This window comes from Haemorhous mexicanus, chromosome 8 (assembly GCF_027477595.1).
Source record: "Haemorhous mexicanus isolate bHaeMex1 chromosome 8, bHaeMex1.pri, whole genome shotgun sequence".
Lineage (NCBI taxonomy): Eukaryota > Metazoa > Chordata > Aves > Passeriformes > Fringillidae > Haemorhous > Haemorhous mexicanus.
The window spans coordinates 18,222,767-18,243,481 of record NC_082348.1 but is presented as its reverse complement, the minus strand read 5'-3'; the positions used below and the strand labels follow the sequence as shown (position 1 = coordinate 18,243,481).

General features: G+C 36.2%; 1 protein-coding gene across 14 annotated transcripts in view; it reads right to left on the bottom strand.

Annotated features, from left to right (window-relative positions):
- SCN2A (sodium voltage-gated channel alpha subunit 2) overlaps positions 1-20,715 on the bottom strand; it is a 55,086-nt gene that overhangs the window by 23,269 nt on the left and 11,102 nt on the right. For 7 of the 14 annotated variants that reach the window (XM_059852989.1, XM_059852994.1, XM_059852999.1 and 4 more), the window contains exons 7-16: positions 18,154-18,217; positions 17,450-17,591; positions 16,452-16,658; positions 14,730-15,020; positions 11,218-11,565; positions 10,075-10,207; positions 8,284-8,522; positions 7,257-7,430; positions 5,167-5,523; positions 3,066-3,545 (exon numbers count right to left, since the gene is read on the bottom strand). In XM_059852989.1, coding sequence (XP_059708972.1) covers positions 3,066-3,545; positions 5,167-5,523; positions 7,257-7,430; positions 8,284-8,522; positions 10,075-10,207; positions 11,218-11,565; positions 14,730-15,020; positions 16,452-16,658; positions 17,450-17,591; positions 18,154-18,217 — 2,435 coding nt within the window. Of the gene's footprint in view, positions 1-3,065; positions 3,546-5,166; positions 5,524-7,256; positions 7,431-8,283; positions 8,523-10,074; positions 10,208-11,184; positions 11,566-14,729; positions 15,021-15,657; positions 15,660-16,438; positions 16,659-17,449; positions 17,592-18,153; positions 18,218-20,715 lie in introns of all 14 variants that reach the window. The other 7 variants (XM_059852986.1, XM_059852990.1, XM_059852985.1 and 4 more) reach the window with 4 other exon arrangements.

Sequence of the window (20,715 nt, the reverse complement as noted above, 5' to 3'; positions counted from 1 at the left end):
GTTTTTTGCACTGAATATTGCTTAAAGTAAAATATACATTATTAATGTGTCTGCAACAACATTAGGAGAGCCCATTTTCTTCAAAGCATTGAAAAATATTTTGTCATTGGTATATCTTGGTGTTATTATTGGCCTATAAGTTACATTTAACATAAATTAATTATTACCCACTATTATGATTATTTTAACTAATTATTATACAGTCATACATGTACTAAAAATTTTTCCATATAAACCATCCTCATAGTACTTTAAAACCTAAAATGGAAAAAATATATTCATGGTTTCTACACTAAATAGCAGCACTGCAGCTCAGATCCACAGACCTTTATTTATAGGGCAATGGACTCAGCACAGTATTATCACAATTATTAACAGCCTACTACTATGATAAAGTTTTATTTAGTATTTGTTCTCTAATTTTCTTATTATACTTTATTCACCCACTGACATTCTTAGGGACACAGTGTTTTTATAATTAAATTTATTTTAGGTTTCAGTAACTTTCCAGAAAATTACTTGTTAATTCACACCTACTAAGCATGTACAACATTTTATGTATTGTTTCTACAAAGGCATAATCTAGTTAACATTTCTATCAAACTACTGTAAAGATACATGTGCTATAATAAAGAATTCACCAAACATTAACATGCTTAATTAAAACTTTCTAAGAAATAATAATTATTTTGTTGGAATTCAGCTTATATCCCTATACAATAGTGAATACATGGACTTGGTTGTAGACATAGAAGCAAGCAGAAGCACACAGACACACACTCATCAGCATCTGGCTATCCTGTACAGTGTCCTCACAGCACCTGGATGCATCAGCTGCCTTTCATCTGCAAATCTGCTAATTGAACACAGTTTGATGGCAGTTCCTGACTTAGATTTTTTCATTTGTGGTGTAAGCAATGAAGTGACTGGCAGACTTGGCAACAGCAGTGTCATATAAACAGGAAAACATGAGAGGCCAGAAAAGCAAGGCACATTATGGCAAGGCAAAAAAGAGGAAACCTTATAAAAAAGCCATTTTTAATTTAAAAAATGCCTTCTTTTCCAATTGATCATTTTCATTACAAGAGTGTTGGTCATCTAACTAATAAGCCAACACTCCACTATAGCAAAAAACCATGGTGGTTAAGAGTATCAAGTGAAGAGTAGGAACTAGAATTAAGATTTTAATGCTTTTGTGTCACGCTTCTGTGACTCAAATCTTCTTGAACTTCAGGCACTTTCCTAGGAAATATGCTCACAATCTTTGCTTACTGCTGTGTCTCTCTTGAAAATCTCTGAAGCTGATAAACACTCCCTTCATTTTTTCACCTACAGCATCTGCACTAGTAAGACATTTTGGCCCTGAATATACTCAGCTGAGTTTCAGACTTGGCCAATTGAAACTGCTTGGCACTAGCTTGTCCCTGACTTAATATGCATTTCTTTGTCCTATCACCTGATCAGTTTGCAGTTCCTGAAGCACAACAGCATTAAGTGCCTCCAAGAATGCAATGAAGACACTGTTTTCTTTTAAATATGGTGGGTGGTGTAGAAAGCCTTTCTTTTATGGTGGAAGCTTAATGACTGGAGTTCGTGCCTCAAATGTGGGACAATCGCTTTGAAACTTTTCCTATAGGACGTCAGTATTTCTGTCATCTTGTAGAGCAACCCAATGAGGGTCCTTCCATGGGGAGAAAAGAAAGATTTGGCTAATGAAAACAGTCAGCAGTCACATCATCCAGTTATCCAGTGAAGTAAGAGATGCACCATTGTCATACTCAGCCCTGCCAACCACCAGCACAGAGGTTTGTACAAAGCTCACCCTCCACCTCTCCTGCTGACATAGTGCTCTTGTGCAATGAAGAACAGAACAACTGTAGGTTAAACTTCAACTGATTTGTTCTACACCCAAGTACTTGTTTTGAAGAGTAAGATAAATATTAATACAATCAATCTGAAAAAAAAGTATTTTTATAAGAATAATAAAGACATTTGTGATAAGAAACAAGAAAATTTGACTAAATGTGTAATGCAGTTGGTACAAAAAAGGATCTCAGGCAGAAAATTGCTAGAATCTTACCCATATTTATACTCTCAGATTCAAGTAAGAGAAAATCACTAAAGAAATCCTTTCTGTTAATTTATGTCTACCCCACAGCATGCAATACTGTTCAAAAACACCCATGCTAATGCTGAATGAACTAGCATCAGTACTAAGCATTGCACAGACTTACTCCACTTGAGCTGATGTGCCTCCACCACTTTCAGTTGTGCAGGGCAAAGCAGTGGGTTAATAATGCACACACAATAATAATGCCTTGGCATCCACTGTAACTCTCAGTGCTAGATTGGATTTATCCACTTGGCACCACCTTGTGCCAGAAAGAGGTACATTTTATTAGTCACAGTAGGTAACAGATTCAAATATCTTAAAGCTTTGAAAATAACAATGAGTAGTCAAATGAAAGGATCTTATACTAGGATATTAAGCTTTGTAACTTTTTTGCCATAAGGCCATCACTTCACTTCATTGGTTCTGCAACCATCAGATGGATTATTAGTGATTTATTTGACATTGTTTAGTGATGCTAGTCCAGTGTTTAAATGTACTTATCGATGATGTATATAGATGCATTTTCACAATATAAAAAAAGGTTAAAAACATCAGAATGAACTGTTAAAAAAGCAGATTAAAAAACAAACTGCTCTAATGAAATAAGCATGGAGAAATTTCCACCAGCCAGATACAATTCATATGACTTCTGGTATCCAGGACTATTAAACTGGTTCCTTTGTTTGTTAAGGATTTAACTAAATAAAATAGAAAAAAAGATTAATTTTCTAAAAACTTTTCTTACGTGTCTTGATTGTTATTGTAAATGCAATATTGTATCACCATCATTCAAAACTCACAACCTTACATCAATTTACCTTAAACAACATTACAAGTTTGTATATGCTGTTGTAAAAGAATTAAAGAAAGATTTGAATTCAACACTAGTAACCTCAGGAAAAAAAAAAAAAAGAAAAGCATCAGAGTATTTTAAAGTTAGAAATAGGTTTACCTCTTTGCTTTCTTCCAGGTCTGATTCACTGCTGAACTCCTCTGTGTTTAAATTTTCAAAATCTGATTCTCCAACAGCAATGGGCACTGTCACGGTGAGGCTTGGGTTGTTTATGAATGACATGTAATCACTCTCATCAACAACATACTTTTCCACACTGCTGCCTATGCCACTGGTAGTTCCATTCCCGTCTTTCAGATAGGCAAGGTTTTTACCTATGTCTACTATTGTATGGTTGGAAATACAGCTGTCTTTTTTATTGTTTAGGTCTTCAAGAGGTTTGATTTCATCTAAAGCTTTCTGTTTTCTAACAAAGGCTTTTTGGATGAATTCACGCACTTTTCTCTTCACATAATCTATGCCTTTCTGAATCCTTGCCACAGCAATCTGGAGATTGTTCATTTCATTGTCATCGTCGGTAGCAGCAAGGTTGTCTGAACTAAATGAGCTCAGCAGCAAGGCCAGAAATAGGTTGAGTACCTAAAATAAAATAAGGAAAAAGTTACTCTTATTTTTAAGTCATAAAAGATATGTCATTAAGAGTTTTTCAACATGATATAATTTTTTATTTCACATATAACACTTCATTTCTATGCACCTTTCTGCTATTCTTTTCAGTTCATAATCCCTGTCTCCAACATTTTATTATCTTGCCAAAAGCACTTTTAGCTGGTTTAACTGCACTAATACAGGTGAAAATCTGAGCTGTCTCCTCCACAATCTGCAGTAGTACAGATCTGCTCATCAACATGAAGAAAGACATAAAGAGGCAGAATACAACATAAAGCAGTGATTTATGCAAGCTATGTCCAAGGTAGTGCTCATAAGTCAGGGGAATGCAGGCAAATGCCTACAGTCTTCTACAGTTCAACAGACCATAGCTCTGGTATCTCTGATTCAGAATATAGTAAAATTTTGTATTTGCCAACTATACAAGTCTGTCTTGGTCCTGGGCAGGAATACTAGCTAAGAGATAGAGTCCACAGATATGGTACCCCTCAATTTCAAGAAACTATTTCATCTCAATTTCAAGAAGCTATTTCAGACTTTCTTGCATGAAATTTTACAAACATACAAGAGAAACATGGATGGCATGCAATTATGGCAGACCATGTGCAAAACTGATTAAAAATAATTTAATTAAAAATCAGTTGAATTATATTTGTCAGTTCTTCCTGTTATGCCACAGTACTCACATTACTCTGGTGAGACTTGGTAGTGATGAATGGGGATAAGCATATTTATAAAATTTGTGGGTCATACCAAAAAGAGAAAGGATGCCAGCACTCAAGGAGAAAGAACTACAATTAAACATAATATTGGTTTATGGAAAGTTGGTGAAATGATTCAAAATCAGTATTTTGTTTAATTCTGAAGTACTGTTGTGGAAAGGATTGTTAAGAAAAATGAAAAGTATATATACAGAAAGTGAAAACTGGCAAGGTGGGAGCACTGCAGAAAGGGGTATAGAGGCTGCATCAGGAAAGCAATGCTGGTACAGAAATTTCATGTGTCTTTTGGGGATGTACTACAAGGAACACTGAGTGTAAGAAAGGAAAGTATCATTATTCCACACTACTAAGTACTCGTGTCTTTATTCAAAATGTTGCTTGGGAGGAATTCAGAAGCCTGTAGCAAAAGGGATAAGCCATTTACAAATCATCACTTATGAGAAAAAAATTGAAGAGTTAGGCTTGTTTTGTTTCCCAGAGAAATGACTGAAAGTGGAAACAGTAAGCTTTTAAGTATTATAAATGTTGTCATAAAAGCCAGTAGTTTTCCATCAATATTGAGATAATTTAGTTTACTTGGCTGTAAAAGGTGATTTAAATTAGATGCTTTTTTAAAAGACACTCTTAACTGTAAACATAATTCAGCACTGCTCTTACTAAAGAGGTTATAAACTTATTGAGATTTAAAAGAAAAAAAGACAAACATTTTTCATAGATAATCAAGGTATATTTGAAGCTGGTGTACAGAAAGGGCAAGTGAACTACATGATTTCCTGAAGTCCTTCTCTAGTTTTCATTTCAGATTTCTAAATCATGAAAAACAAGAGATACGTCCTAAGAGTTTTAAAAAATCCCCACTGATTACATACCACTAGGTTTCCAATCACCATGACCATCATGAAGACTGTAAGGCACATGGTTTGGCCAGCAACCTCCATGCAGTCCCACATGGTTTCTATCCATTCTCCACACAGCACTCGGAATACAATCAGGAAAGAGTGGAAAAAGTCGTGCATGTGCCAGCGAGGCAGTTCACAGTCACTGGAGATCTTGCAGACACATTCCTTGTAGCTCTTCCCAAAGAGCTGCATCCCAACCACAGCAAAAATGAACACAATGATGGCCAGCACCAGGGTCAGATTCCCCAGAGCTCCCACCGAGTTGCCAATAATCTTAATCAGCATATTTAGGGTTGGCCAAGATTTTGCCAATTTGAAAACTCGAAGCTGCAAAACAGAAGAATGGAATATAGTTCTTGGTTATCTAATTGTAATGAAAGTACTGCTATACATTGCATATTTCAGTTACCATGTGCCTACACCATGTCTCTTGTAATCTTTAAAAGTTTTAGTTACAAAATTTCTGTTTCCATTCTTTGTACAATACTGCACATCAGCAGTATAAAGTCCTGATTCAAGTGATAAGAAATCAAAAATAATATCTCTGTGCCCATTTCAATTACATTGAAATTATCACAAAGACTCCCATTCAGACTTTGACTCTTTTGTTGACTTTAGGTATTTATAAAGAAGTTTTACTTGATAAAGAAGTTGGACAAAACAGTCTTTCTCCTGTAAACTCTGAGAAAATATTACTAAAAATAAATGAGCACATATGAAATGTGATCAGTTTAACAGGACCATAAGTGTATAGTCACTTCCAGATTCTTTCATCTTAACAGGCAGTGAGATGGAGGAAATCGTTTTCCTAAAAAAAGAAACAAGCTAGAGTTGTTAATGACAATAAAAGTGACTTGCAAGTATCTTTCATAATATTTTTTCTGTCTTTTAAAATAAATGTAATGTGTTTTATAAAGCTTGTCATACAACATTGAGAAAAACAGGGGAAAGTATTATATTAATAAGTACAACTTGAAACAGACAAAAAATGAAATTATTGGAAAGATACAGCAATTGATCAGACAATTGAAAAAGAAGAATACTAAAATGAATATAAAACTAAATATTATTTCATGTGATGATTTTATGTTTCATAAAGAAAATATGACATAAAAACAACTTGACATAAATGTCAAGTTAAAACCAGAATCTCTACTGAGAGAGAAGTCAATCCAGACAGATTTTAGAGTTCAGGCAAAGTACAATGTAATGCTATAGATACCAGAAAAAGCTTATTTAAAACCCCTTATTTTTTAAATGGGATGTATTTAACTTTCATTTCAAGTTAATTTTTTTTTTTTTTATTTAAGGTAGAACTTGATCTTGATGACCAGGAACTCTAGCTTCATGTCTCTCACTGTATAGGTCTTTTCAGAAGAGTGTTTGGACACTGAATTGCATGCTAGCCTAGTCTGCAAGAAAATCAAGGTTTTTCAAGTTCCTGTTCATGAAAGAGATCTCTAATAACAGACAGAGACACTGTAGTGACTTCTGAGCAGAAAAGCTGTCAGACAGCAGATAGACCCTTGCAGACGATGGTACAGAGAAGGCTGGTAGGGAGGAAAAGTCCCTGGAAAATGAAAAATCTTAAAACTACTCTCTTGTAAAACAAACCAATAAAGGCAATTAGTAATGGAAGTCTATAAACCAAAATTGTCAATAAACTTTTATTAATTAACTGATTATTTACCAAGCAATTCACTAATCTGTCACATGTAGGCCCTGTGGCTCTTGAATTTTTTTACTCCCTCATCTAGGGAGAAGACTCTAAGAAATACTTCTCTTAGAAAAGTTAATCCTTTAAGCATACTTTTGGCAAGAAAAGAATTGATTTTGACAATATCTTGAAGGAGAAACAGACATTACTATGATAATATGCAAAACAAACTTGATGCAATATATACATGCCATGTAGTGAGTATGCAATTTAGCATTTTTTAAGTTCTGAAAAGATCTTCCGTCTCAGCCAAATATTTAATTTGCAAATGAAAAATGCACAAAATATATACATACAAATACAAAACTGTAATCTAGAAGCATATTTGAAATAGTATATTTACCAATCGGAACGATCGAAGGACAGATAATCCTTCTACATTTGCAAGGCCAAGTTCCATTAAACTAAGACTCACAATAAAACCATCAAAAATATTCCAGCCCTCTTGGAAATAATAATAAGGATCCATGGCAATTATCTTGAGAAACATTTCTGCTGTGAAAATTCCAGTAAACACCTGTAAGGAAAATACAGTTTCTTACTCCAGTTTAGGCAGAAAATATTGAAAAAGTAAAACTAATGATATCAACATGTGCTAAGTTATATTTTCAGCAAGAAATTAATGATAAATCTGAATGTCTTCTCTATATTTCCATACATTGGGGTTAGGAACAAAATTCATTTTTTAAATTTACATACACATCATAGAGTTTGGGTTACAAATAAAAAGAATGGGAAAATGTGTTTTTTATCTAGCCTGCAAATATGTATGTATACACAGAATATAATCTGATTTTAATGCTCATTTTTATCTCCTTGGAGCTCATCTTTGCCCTTAGACCACCTTTTGACTTCTAGGAATATAAATAATTGTTCCTATCACAAACTTACTTTATTAAGAAAAAAATTATACAGAAAGTTGAGCAGAATTGTTCTTCTTCAGGATGACCTGTGGAAGACATTGTAATTCCATTTCATCATTTCCTTACATCTGTCATGCTTACTGGGTCCTTCCCCCTTAAAATTCCTTGAACAACCAGATCCTTAGGAGGTGCTAGTGAGGAGCAGGGTGTGGGAATGGAACTGAAAGTTCTTATGATTTGTAACTATTCATCAAAAAAAAAAAAAAATTCCTTTAATGAACTTCAATGACAGAAGATGAAGATTTTAAAAACCAAAGTGCATATATTGACTCCTTGACTCTGTAAAGTAAGAGTGATGAAATCTACAAATGTCAACAACTTAAATTTCAGTTCAACAATCCCAAACCTCTCCATAGTCAACTTTTTCTTTTACATGAATGTGCATAGATCAGAAAAGAATTAAAGAAAAATGCATTTTACAAACATGGCACATCATGAAAGACTTACAAGGTTTCCTACTGAAAGCACACCACTAAACTGTTCTGTCATTGGGTAGTGCTCCATGGCCATGAACAGGGTGTTCAGGACAATGCAGATGGTAATGGCCAGATCAACAAATGGGTCCATCACAATCAAATTTACAATATGTTTGACTTTCAGCCAGGGAGTACAGCAGTCCCAAATCAAGCAAGTGTTAGCAAATTTATACCAGCATGGTGGACATTTCTGTCTGGATTCTTCCAGTTCTAGAGAGAAAAATGAAAATAACATTTTAAACATATTTCTCTATTCCAGAATTGCCTGGATATTTCTTTGAAACCTAAATACTGTTTTCCAAGGTACTGTTGGTAAACTGTGTTGATATTTTGAAACTGAGACTGCCCTCAGTTAAAAGAAATTACAATTTAAAATAATCTATTAAAAGAAAAAAACCCACACCAAATCTCCCCTCCGAAACAACTACGCTAAAGATTCAGTAGATAAAAGAACCATTCACAAGCTAATTCTAGATAGAATGCAAAAGAGAAATTTGTCTTAGAAACCTGTCATAAGACTGGGTGATGAGGGAATTGAAAGCAGCCCAGCAGACAAAGACTTGGGGTAATTGTGTGTGAGCCAACCATGTCAGTCACAGCCCAGAGAGCCAATATCCTCCTGGGCAGCATCAAAAGCAGCATGGCCAGAGGGCTGAGGGAAGGGGTTCTCCTCGTCCAGCTGGAGTGCTGTGTTCAGCTCTAGGGCTCCCAGCATGAGAGCAGCTTCAGAGGAGGCCAGAAAGATATTCAGGGGCCAGAGCACGTGGCCTATGAAGACAGGCTGAGAGACCTGGGGTTACTTCTCTAGAGAAGAGAAGGCTCCAAAGAGACCTTATTGCAGCTTTCCAGCACATATAAGGGGCCTGCAGGAAAGATGGAGAGGAAGCCTTTATCTGGGAGTGGAGTGAGATGATGAGGGTGTACAGTTTTACACAGAAAGAGGGTAGGTTTAGGGTAGGTAGTAGGCAAAAATTCTTTACTGTGAAAGTGATGAGGCCCTGCACAGGCTGCCCAGGGAAGATGTAGATGTCCTATACCTGGATGTGTTCAAGGCCTGGTTGGATGGGGCTTGGGTCAATCTGCTCCGGTGAAAGGTGTTCCTGCTCATGGCAGGGGGGTTGGAACTCTAGATGATCTTTAAGGTCCCTTCCAATAAAATATTTTAAAATATCCTCGTGAAAGATAGGCATTTAGACCAAGCCTGAAGTCAGACAGTATTTAGGCAGCATTATGGTCCACATGTTCACAACTGCCCTTTATTACCTTCCTATTTTGGGCATAGTCATTTAAGTCATTAATTTTCTATTTTGGGCATAATCATTTAAGCCTCAACATAATGTTTCTACCTTTCTTAAAAATAATTGCTTAATTCCATGATTCAGAGTAATTGTATTTAGCCTTACAGAAAGAAGAACATGATCCCTTCCCTTGTAAAACAGCAAGCCTAGTGAATTGGTAGAAGGGGATTGTTCTACTGCAAGAAACATAGCCATTTTTAAATTGGAAACTTGCTAATTCTACCTCAAACCTATCAGTATGTTGCAAACTTTTATCTTTTTCCAAATTTATCAGTCCCAAATTAAAAAATAAATTAAAAAAAAACCACCAAAAAATCCCTCCCCTAACTCCATATAGAAATCTCTTCTTGTCTGTACCCTCTAGGCTGAAATAGCTGTGTTAAAACATCACTACCACTTAATGCATCACACATTTAACAGCACTTTTAAGGCACTGTCATACAAAAAATATCTGTGTTACATACCTTCCATTGTGTTTGTAAGCATGCTAGCTATACTCATTGCTCTTTGCCTTGCACTAGGGTCTGTTAGGTAGTCCATAGGAACATGGTAAGAACTGGAATGTCTCTTTCTTAAGTCAGTTTCTGTCGTTGTGCCCTGAAAATAAAGCACTGGTGAAATAGCTAATTGATGGTACATTTAATACCACTGTAAGTTACTGTAGAGCTCTACTGGTTTAAAACCCTGATGTCCCACACCATGCTCCAGTTTTAATGAGGCTTCACAACAGACTAAGGTATGCCTGACTCTGCATAGAACAAATGGTCAAACACTGCAGCAAATTGCTCTTGTGCCTGAAGAATATGTTTTTAAGTATTTTGCTGAAACAGGACTGAGATATTAAATCAAATTTCAGACTAAAAAATTTTTCACAGTGCTTGTCAATGAGCTCTGCTGTAAATATCTTTCTATTTAGGCAGTGAAGTCTATTTCTAAACATGAAAATGCACAGCCCACACAGCTAGCAGTAAAGGAACTAAGCATAAGCGCATTTTCTTAAGATAACTCCTAATTTAGAAAAAACGATGAATTTCCTAGCACATTTTCCAGACAAATGAAAAAATATTTAGTAATGTTGACATAAAAAAACCCATAGAAAAATTAGCTATATTACAGGAACACTGTCATAACCCTTTTAAGTTGTACTACCAGGGTAACATCAAAAGCTTCATGTATAGACAGCAGGAAGCTAAATACTCATTTAAAATATTCCATTAAGTAAATGTAATTTTTTTTTTCCATTTTGTTATCCTTTCTGATAGACAAGTACAGAACCATCCAGTTAAGTCTAAGCATAATGAATCAATGGATGTAAGACTACACAAACTAAATTTATTCAATGGTTTACTATGCTATTCAGTTAATTCCCAGGCAATTTGCATGCATTTTCACATATTTAATTAATGAGAGCTGGACAGCTTCAATTTCTCCTTTAGATTATAGCTGAAATACATGAGAGGAGCATTCACACTTAGGCAGAAAGGGCATCATTGCCACGTGACTACATTTGTGGAAACAGTGAGTGATCATACGGGGAGAGAACATCATGCCTGAGCTATTGCAGACTTCCTTACATTGCTAGCAGTGGCTGCTTTATCAATCATCACCTCTGGCAGAAGCTGTCCCGTAGGCGATGTCAAAGCTGGCGGCCCACCAACTAAAGACACCACTCCATTGCAGTCCACAGTGCTGTGCATCTTCCCGTTGGCTGGAAGTGCAGGGACTGTTCTGGATGACCTACTGGCCTGGCTGATGTTGCTGTTGCGCCGTTCTCCGTGTCTATGAGGAACAAAGAGAGAATCTCTTCTGCTCTCGTTGTCTTCAAAAGTGCTGTGCTCATCATCAGCAAAGTCATTTTCTGATCCTACATCCTTTGCTCGACCTCTGAAGCTGAAAAGACTTGTTCTGCTGTTGCGCCTTGGGGAAAACAGGGAGCCACGAATGCTCAGCAAAGACTGCAGGTAAATAGAAACAATTATTATCAGATAAAAATAATTTAAAATACAACATTTTCATACAGAGGAAAAATCCACAATGTCTTAAAGGGTAAGGTCATCTACAAAGAAATGAGCTGGTACAGTCCCCCCCTAATACACTCCCTTTTGGGTAGTAAACAAAGAGCACATAAGTGACAGACAAAGACTAGTTATTTTACTGCTTTGGATATATGAAATCAATCAGTTTAATCAGAGTAAAAGAAACTGCTTGACAGAATTGTTTCCTCTGCTATTCTGCCCACGTTATTACCAACTGTTCATAAACTGAATAAGAAGAGCTAGACACACTTTATCCCAGGCTGGCATTAGTATGACAGGCTGAGTAAATAAAATTTTAGGCAAATTTTCTGTGACCCAGTCTGCACACAGAAGTAGCTCCAAAATAATGCTTGGTTTAAAAAAACGTACATATCTTTTCAGATATTAGTCAAGTAGACCATAATAGGTTTCTTACTTTTTTAAAAAAAGTTTTAGCTATCCTGAATATGCAATAATTTGCCTGTATTTTGTATAAATAAATAGGTTTGCTAATCTTCATCCGTTTACTCATTGGAGTAAATGTTCTGCTATTGGAGGTTCTCCAGTATTAGAGTCAAATTAATACACTAATCTTGCAATTAATTATACACTTTCTTAATTTTGATTCATATCAGCAATTGCCTTGACTTGACTGGTAAGTATTGGCACCTGATCTCACCCAAGACCTCTATGAACAGCAGAGATGATACATAACGAAGCAGTGTCTTTGTTTCTCTTCTGCAACTTTGTGTACCTGAGCCCCATTGTACTAGGGACTGCAAAATGCAGAACAAAAAGGCACTCTGCAAAGAACTTATCATTTCAATGTAACACAACAGATGGATACTAAAAGAAAGGGAATACACAGAGGCAAAATTGATGAGTATGATAAACAGTCATCTTAGCTCACCTGAAGTCACTTCCCTGTCAAGCTTTCTGTAGGCAGCATGGTAAAAGAGAGTTTTAAAGAGGGATTTGAGGAAAGCAATGAAGTGTTCTGTGAAAACTCATGGGAGCTTCTTCCAAGCATGAAGGGCAGCATACCAAAAAGAGCTCAAAGAAACTGGTTTGAAAATTTAACAGGAGGTTATGAATGCTGCTTTGGGTCAGTCAAAGCTGGGACTTGTTTACTGTAAGTAGACAAGGTGGGTTGGGAGGAACTTTAGGTACAGTATGTTTTATGATATTAAAAAAAACTTTAGGTAAATATGTTTGCTAGCAGATTAGAGGAAAGCAATGGGATAGGTTAGTGCTCTTTGCAACAACATTCTTGATGAATACAGCAGTAAAGAGGTCCAAGTTAAAAATGATTCACAGTTGTGAATAGAGTTACAAAAAAAAAAAAAAAAAAAGAAAAAAAAGAAAGAAAAGAAAAAGAGAGAGAAAACGGATCTAGCAAAGGCCTTGTGGAAATCCTTTGGAAAACTGTCAAAGGGGTAAAGGATCTCCTAAAGCACAACTAAACTAGGAGAATTGAGAGGAGACAAAGTTATGAGTGTAAGGAAGAATAAGATTTCAAGAGGAATAAAATGGTCATTTACATTGAAAGAAAATGAAATGCCAAGGAGAAAGTCAAGGATTATATATAAGCCTGAATTTTCTCTAGGAAAATGGTATTAAAAGCTGGTGAGTTGAACTTCTTTTTAGTGGTTAGAATCCAGAGTGAAAAGGAAGTAGGGTTGGAAAACCAGAGGGGAGGTGATTTCTAGACTGTCATAGTCAAACAACTGTAAATGAACTTGGAGATGAAAATGTTAGAAGAACAAGTTGTATGAGGAATGCTTAATTTCTTACAAGATGGATGAATTATGCTGCAGTTGAATAAGGCTGCAGTTTGAATGAAGAGATAGGCAAGAATATGCACCTAGGGGATCAGATGGATCTTCAACATGAAGTTGAAGTCAATTGACATGTGTGGAAATTTGTATAAGGAACGGAATGAATCATGAACTAAATTCAGCAATGAAGCCTCACAGAGATTAGTTAGACAGCTAACAACATAAAACGTGGCAGACCAAGGAGGTGGGGTGGGGGAAGGGAAGGATGCATTACTATTGAGAAAGGAAATACATTAGGAAGTGAGTGGAAGGAGTGGCAGAAATAGAAAGCCAGAAACATTATATTCCCACCACAGTCTGGTCTAAGAATGACAGTCCTTAGTAAGAAAATATTGGATGAGGAGGTCTGAGCTTCTTTGAGAATGGGAGGCTGGAGAAAAAAATACATGAAGAGAGTAGGAACACTCATGATCTATTAAGGGATGAAACAAGCTTTCCACAGACAGAAATAGAAAAGGATTAAAAAGGCAGGAATGAGTTTAGTAATAATGACTAAAAAGAGGGAGAAAGCAAGTCATAAAGACCAGGGAAAATCGAGAAGATGGAGATAAAAGGAAGACTCATATAGAGGCACAAAAAGGGGAGGAAAAAGGAGAGAATGTATGTGAGATCTAGATTTGCAGTGCTAAGGGGAGAGTGAGAAGTGGGCAAATGAAGAGGAGCTTTGAAAACTGTAGGAGATAACATCACAAAACTATCAAATAAAATAAATGTCTGGATAGGAGATGCAGATGGCACTCTGAGTCACTGGTGTTTCAATGTAAGAGAACACATGCAAAGACACATTGCCACACACATTTCCACCTTCTTTAAGATAAGACAATTAATGATCTCACATCAATTAATTTCTCAAATTTAACATGAGCATTAATTTCTATTGAGCTTTCTGCATCCCAAATTTTATTACTCTTCTCATTTGAAACATTACATTTTGTATGTATGCACTCTGTTTTGAAGCTACTCATCATGCTGAACACACCCAACCTGGTGAGGAGATAGGTCCATTTTAAAGAAGCTTGAAATACAGCTCATATTAATTAGTATGTGTAATTTTGATTTTTCACACAGGAATTCAGAGTAAAACCAAAATCTTTTAAATTCTTACAATTTCATATTTGGCTGCAAGTTTTTACTTGGTTAGTCTTTGATTTAGGATATTAATGAATCCGTGGTATCTTGCAAGAATTAACCAAACTGCTGAACAGAGCTTTCTTTATATGATGAGTAGACAAAAAAGGTGTTTAAGAGGTAATAATACTATGGTACCTGGTGTGGGGAAGAGAATCTCTTTTCATATGTCAGTCTATTCCCCTCAATGGAAAATCGGAAACCTTTCTTTTTGATGCTGTCCTCTGATTCCGATTTGTGAAATTCTTCCCCATCCTTCTCCTCGCCTTCAGACTGTTCTTTTTGCTTTTTTTTCTTTCTTCTATTCCTTCTCTCTTTAGCACTCTTTGAGCTCAGCTTTGATGCCTCAGAAGAACTTTCGGAGAAGCCACCTATTCCACCTACTCCACTATAATCTCTTGAGTCAGCTGCTGCAGCTGCTGCCGCCGCCTATACACACAAGCACATGTGCAATTTACAGCATTTATACAAATACATGCCCCACTCACTATTTCAAATTTATTGTCACTCTTAAAGAAACTATTATTTTGAAAAAAACAATGTTTCACTTCACCAAACCCAGCATATCACAAGAAGTGTAATTTGTGAAATACTACAGCAACCATAATTTGCCATTGCTTCATGAACCAGGAGCAAGAGTAACCCAAGGGAAAACTGTGCTGTCAAAAAAATCAAGTTAAAAAACATCTGTTTCAGATTGAAGCAATATGTTGCAATGAATTTTTTATGTGAAACACTATATAAAAATAAAGACTCAAGGCTCAAACAACTGGTAAAATCCCTGTTAACTGGAACCCACACTTTCTTACAACATTTTGATGGGTTTTGAATACTCCCTAGTCTATTAAAGATCTTGTGTAATGCTGACATCTCAGCTTTGTAAATAATAATCAGAGATTTGTGTTAAGCTGCACACTATTACATACTTGTTGCTGTTTGATTTTCAAAACATGTGGAGCATTTTATTAACATTTATTTACAAGATGTGGTAAAAAACAACAACAAAAAAAATCTCACAATTACCCCCAACACACAGCAATTTACCCATAAAACAAAAAACACTGACTGCTGACTTCAGTCATGTGCTTATATGGAAGACATAGTTCAACTTCTGCTCTTTGAAGCCACATGCCAAGCAGACATTATAAATTTTTCTGTTAAGGATCTGAGAGCCTTCAAAAAATGAAAAGTAATTTCAAAGCAGCATGTAATCATTGCATTTGTACCACAGAAGTGTTTTCTTCGGTTTCTCCACTTTTCCTAATTCTCTTTAAAACTGGAAAGCTCTGGCTTTCTGCTGTGAGAGATGGGCAGGGAGTAGAAAAAGCCAAATATTGCTGAAGCACCATCACCTACAATAGTTTTGCTTCTGTTACTTACATAAGCACAATTACTCTTTGGATTTTTTTTTCCACATCTCCACCTCCATTTCAGACAATCACAGAATGGTTGAGGTTGCAAAGGAACCTCTGGAGGTCATCGTGTCCACCTCTCCAGCAGACAGGGTCACCTAAAGCAGGTTGCCCAAGGACCATATCCAGATGGCTTTTGATTATCACCACAACCACTCTGGGCAACTTGTTCAAGCGCTCTGGTAAAAAGTTAATTTCCATCTCCAGTTTAAAAATACAGTGCTTTAGCTTTTTTGGTTATTATTTTTGTCACAAAATTAACAGGTCACCCAAACCAGCCAAAACAGTGCAATGGAAAACATTAGAGATTGTTTACAATATGAAGAAATTTATGAGGCAAAGTAATATATTGTTAGAAGTAGGGGAAGAAAAGTTTTCTCATATGTGGACATAAAGCATCTGTTCACGGTCATGCATGGACTGAAGAAATTTTACTTTGCAGGGATACCTGAGCTTCTTCCTGTTGCTTTTTCAGTTGTTCCAGCATTTGCTGAAATTCTGCCTCTTTCTGCTCTGCTTCTTCCATTGTTGCTTGATTCTGTTCTTCATAGGCCATGGCAACCACAGCCAGGATCAAGTTGATTAGGTAGAAAGAACCCAGGAAAATGACCAAAACAAAAAATATCATGTATGTCTTCCCAGCAGCACGCAGTGTCTGGAGAAAAAGAGACAATACACTTTTTTAAAAGACTTTAACTACTGTTGTATAATAAGTTAGTCTCTGTGTTATAATTTAGAAATATGTTATAAGATTGATTGATGTTAGCACAAAGATTATTTAGTTACTTTTTCCTTATAGAAATAATATTATATCCTAGATACATATGAGAAAGTATTGTGTCTACTATTGTTAAGGTAAATCCAATTTATGAATAGTTCAGAACTTATACCAGTAAGAATCTATGTATCTACATTACAGCCTTTAAATTTAACAGTAGGTGGGGACACTGCTCAGCATCTTACCTTCCTGTCTCATCAGTCCCAAACTACAATGCCACAAAAATAGTGCATTATACAAAATGTTACAGTGGAGAAAATTATAGTCCTTCAAGTAAGGATATGTGTAGTTCAGGGACAAGGTGTAACCTTTGCAAACAAAACATATTTTTACTAGACTACAAATCAATTAAACATAGCATCTCTTTACATCATGTATGGGTAAGAAACTTTGACAACTTAAATTCATGTATTCATTTAGGTAAAAAAAACAATAATGCTTAACCAACTTCACAAAATAACAGCTATTCCCTATAATGTATTTAAGAAGCACATGGGAACCTAAATCATGAATAAGGGCCTTATTGTTTTAGACAACAGTTTACATATATGAAATTAATGATGGTTTCTGTTCCAAAGGCCTTAGGGACAAGTGAATGAAAATAACTATGCAAATATTATGTAGTAATGGTATTGGTGATGGTGCTGTTTATTTTAATAAGTCCTCACCAGCTGGTAAAGATTCTCCCAAAAGTCCTGAGTCATCAATCGAAACAGTGACAAGAATGCCCAACTGAATGTATCAAAACTTGTGTAGCCATAGTTGGGGTTTCTACCAGCTTTCACACATATATATCCTTCTGGGCATTGACTACAAAAGAAGAGGAAATGCTATTTTTAACAACTACTCTACATTACGATATGCTGCAGTAAAACAAAATTGTTCAGGAGTACCAGTTGCTAATGAAATTATGAACAAGTAAAATGTTACTCTACATACCTAAGATAAAAATATATAGCCTATTATTTTTCACTTTTTAATTCTACTTCCTAATAATATTTCAATGCTTTAATAATATAACTAATAGTATTCTACCCTTCCCCACAATTTGTCAAAATACATCTCCATCAGGACAAGAGAAGAACATAAAGTAGCATGGCTGGTAAACAGTTGTTAGCAAGTTGGCAGCAACACTTATGCACAGATCATTCACGTGATTACCTTTACAAAAGTAGCCTAAGAGGCTGATGGAAGTGCCTGTGTAAATTCAAATCACAGAGATAGCTGTATTTAGGTATAGCTTCAAATGCAAAACATTGGTAATTTGCAACTCTACAGTACACTTGATATTAGAGTTGACTACCTGAGCTATTCTAAGTAGCTTATTATTTGTCTTTGAATGCAAATTGAAAAATGATGATCATTTTCTTACCCTGCATCTGAGCTATTGCCACACAGCAGTGCATCATTTTGTCCTTCCAAGAAGTAGAAATGACCTTTAAAAAAACAAAACGGTGATGAGAAATATAATATTTATGCCTAATAAAAATTGAGCAATTATATAGACCTTTACACTTGAAAGAAACTAGCAGAGCTAACAAGTTTTTCAACTGCAATATATAGTGGTTAGGAACAAAAAAAGCATGGAAAGTATTGTTTTGACAGGAAAATCACTTTCTACAGAATCCTCAAGTTAGCCTTTCTTTAGAAAACAAAAAGTTAGTTGGGCAGTTAATTCTCAGCAACCTAACCAAATTATAAGATTCAAGGGGAATACCAAATTGTGTATGTTAGCAAATCAAAAAACTACCAAGAAAATGAGGCAAAGGATGAGAGCAATTCTGTGTCCTCATTTGTACCTTTTGATACATAACATTTAGTACTATTCATTTATAATTATCAATTACATATTATTTTATCCAAGTATTCCTTTAAAAAACCTGAACTATTAGGGATGAGATTTTTTCCGTGTGCTCAGCGCTGGTAAGGCAACTCCTCAAGTGCTGCGTCCAGTTCTGGGCCCCTCAGCTCAGAAAGGACATTGAGGTGCTGGAACAGGTCCAGAGAGGGGCAGTGAAGGTGGTGAAGGGTGTGGAGCACAAGTGCTGTGGGAAGCAGCTGAGGGAGCTGGGGGTGTTTAGCCTGGAGGCCTTGTCACTCTCTACAGCTCCCTAGAAGGAGGGTGTACCCAGGTGGGGGTCAGTCTCTTCTCCCAGGCACCCAGTGACAGGATGAGAGGGCACAGCCTTAAGCTGTGCCAGAGGAAGTTTAGGTTGGACATGAGGAACAATTTCTTCACAGAAAGGGTGGCTGAGCATTGGGATGGACTGCCCAGGGAGGTGGTGGAGTCACCATCCCTGGAGGTGTTCAAGGAAAGACAGGATATAGCAGTCAGTGTCCTGGTCTAGTTGACAAGGTGGTGTTGGGTCAGAGGTTGGGCTAGATGATCTCAAAGGCCTTTTCCACCCCCATTGATTCTGTGATAACACAACATGTTCAAGAAGTTTCTAATTGGATCTTGATTTGAGCGGCTGGGGGAGAAACCATGCATTTATTGTACCTTACACAAAATTAATACACAAAATTATGTATCAGGGGAATGTACTCGAACGTTTAGGCTGACTATTAAGATGAGGTAAAATATAATTTAAAGTGACAGAAGGCCTAAAAACCCCCAATACACTCTTCTATTTTATTTTATTTTTCTTTCTTTGCACCAGAAAAGGAAACACATTTTGCCATCAATTCCTAGTTTGTGATTCTTAGGGTAAAATGGGAATCTCTAATGGAGATTTTTGGGTCAGGTGGCACATTAACCTAAAGTTGCCAGAACTAGGTATGCTCTGGCTGTTCTCAGGAAGCAGATGGTTCCGTGAGATTCACTGCCAGCTGGCATGGACTAGCTTAGCTGGCATGAACTAACTGAGGGCTAATGCTAAACAGGCAAGCAGGGAATTGCAACCAGTTCCTACTGACTGCTTCTACTCTGTCACCACCAGTATATGATAGAGGCAGCATAAAATCTGCTTATTTTAAAGAGAGAGAGAAATTATGTCCATAATTTATATATCTGCAATTCTAGTCTCAGGTATCATATAAGAAATCAATGCATTTTAGGACATTCTGGTGATTACAGAGTCAGACCCTGTGAAACATCTGAGCCCGACTTAAAAAGAACTTTAAAGATGCAGACAGTCTCCAAGCAGAACTTGCAAAAGACTCTGTGGGCCTAAATCACATTCTTTTGTCACACAGCTCCACTTTCAGTCCACTACTTTGGAAAACAAACAAGATTTTTTAAATACAAAAATAATATTGATAAAGTATTAAAAAAAGTAAATATGAGTTTGTAGAAAATATGCCATATACAAAATTATTCCTGTCTCCTGCCAACTTTGTAACAGAACAGTCATGGGTACAAGTCCTACATGACACTTCCAGATACAAATAAAGGAGATGTGTTCTGGCTGGAAATATCACAAAACACTCAAATAAAGTGCTTAGAGAGCTATTGCCAGGGACACAATGTCAATTCATTAAGGGAATCTCTCTGAAGATCTCCCAGGTATTCGTGCTAGACATGGTTTTCTAACAAGTTTCATTACCAACTCAAACCAAAAAACAATAGAAAAAAAATGCATCAAGTATTCGGAAGACATAAGGCTAGGAGAAAAGGTATTTGAAATTTAGAATGACCTTTGCAAATTGACAAGCTCAAAAGCAATTGGATTTATTCCAATAGAGACAAGTGGAAACTGCTACACTTGACAAGGCAAAATCAAGTACGTAAGTACAAAATACCAGGATGAGGCTGCAGCCACCACTGTACAAAAAGATGCAATGACTGCTGCAAAATACAAACTGACTGTGAATCAACAAATATAGTGCTGACATAAAAATGGCTTAATTTTGAAATGTGCTAATAGAAATGCTGCATATATGGCATGAGGTAAAGACACAAATTAGAAGTATTTGCTGGAGGAGTTAGCACCCA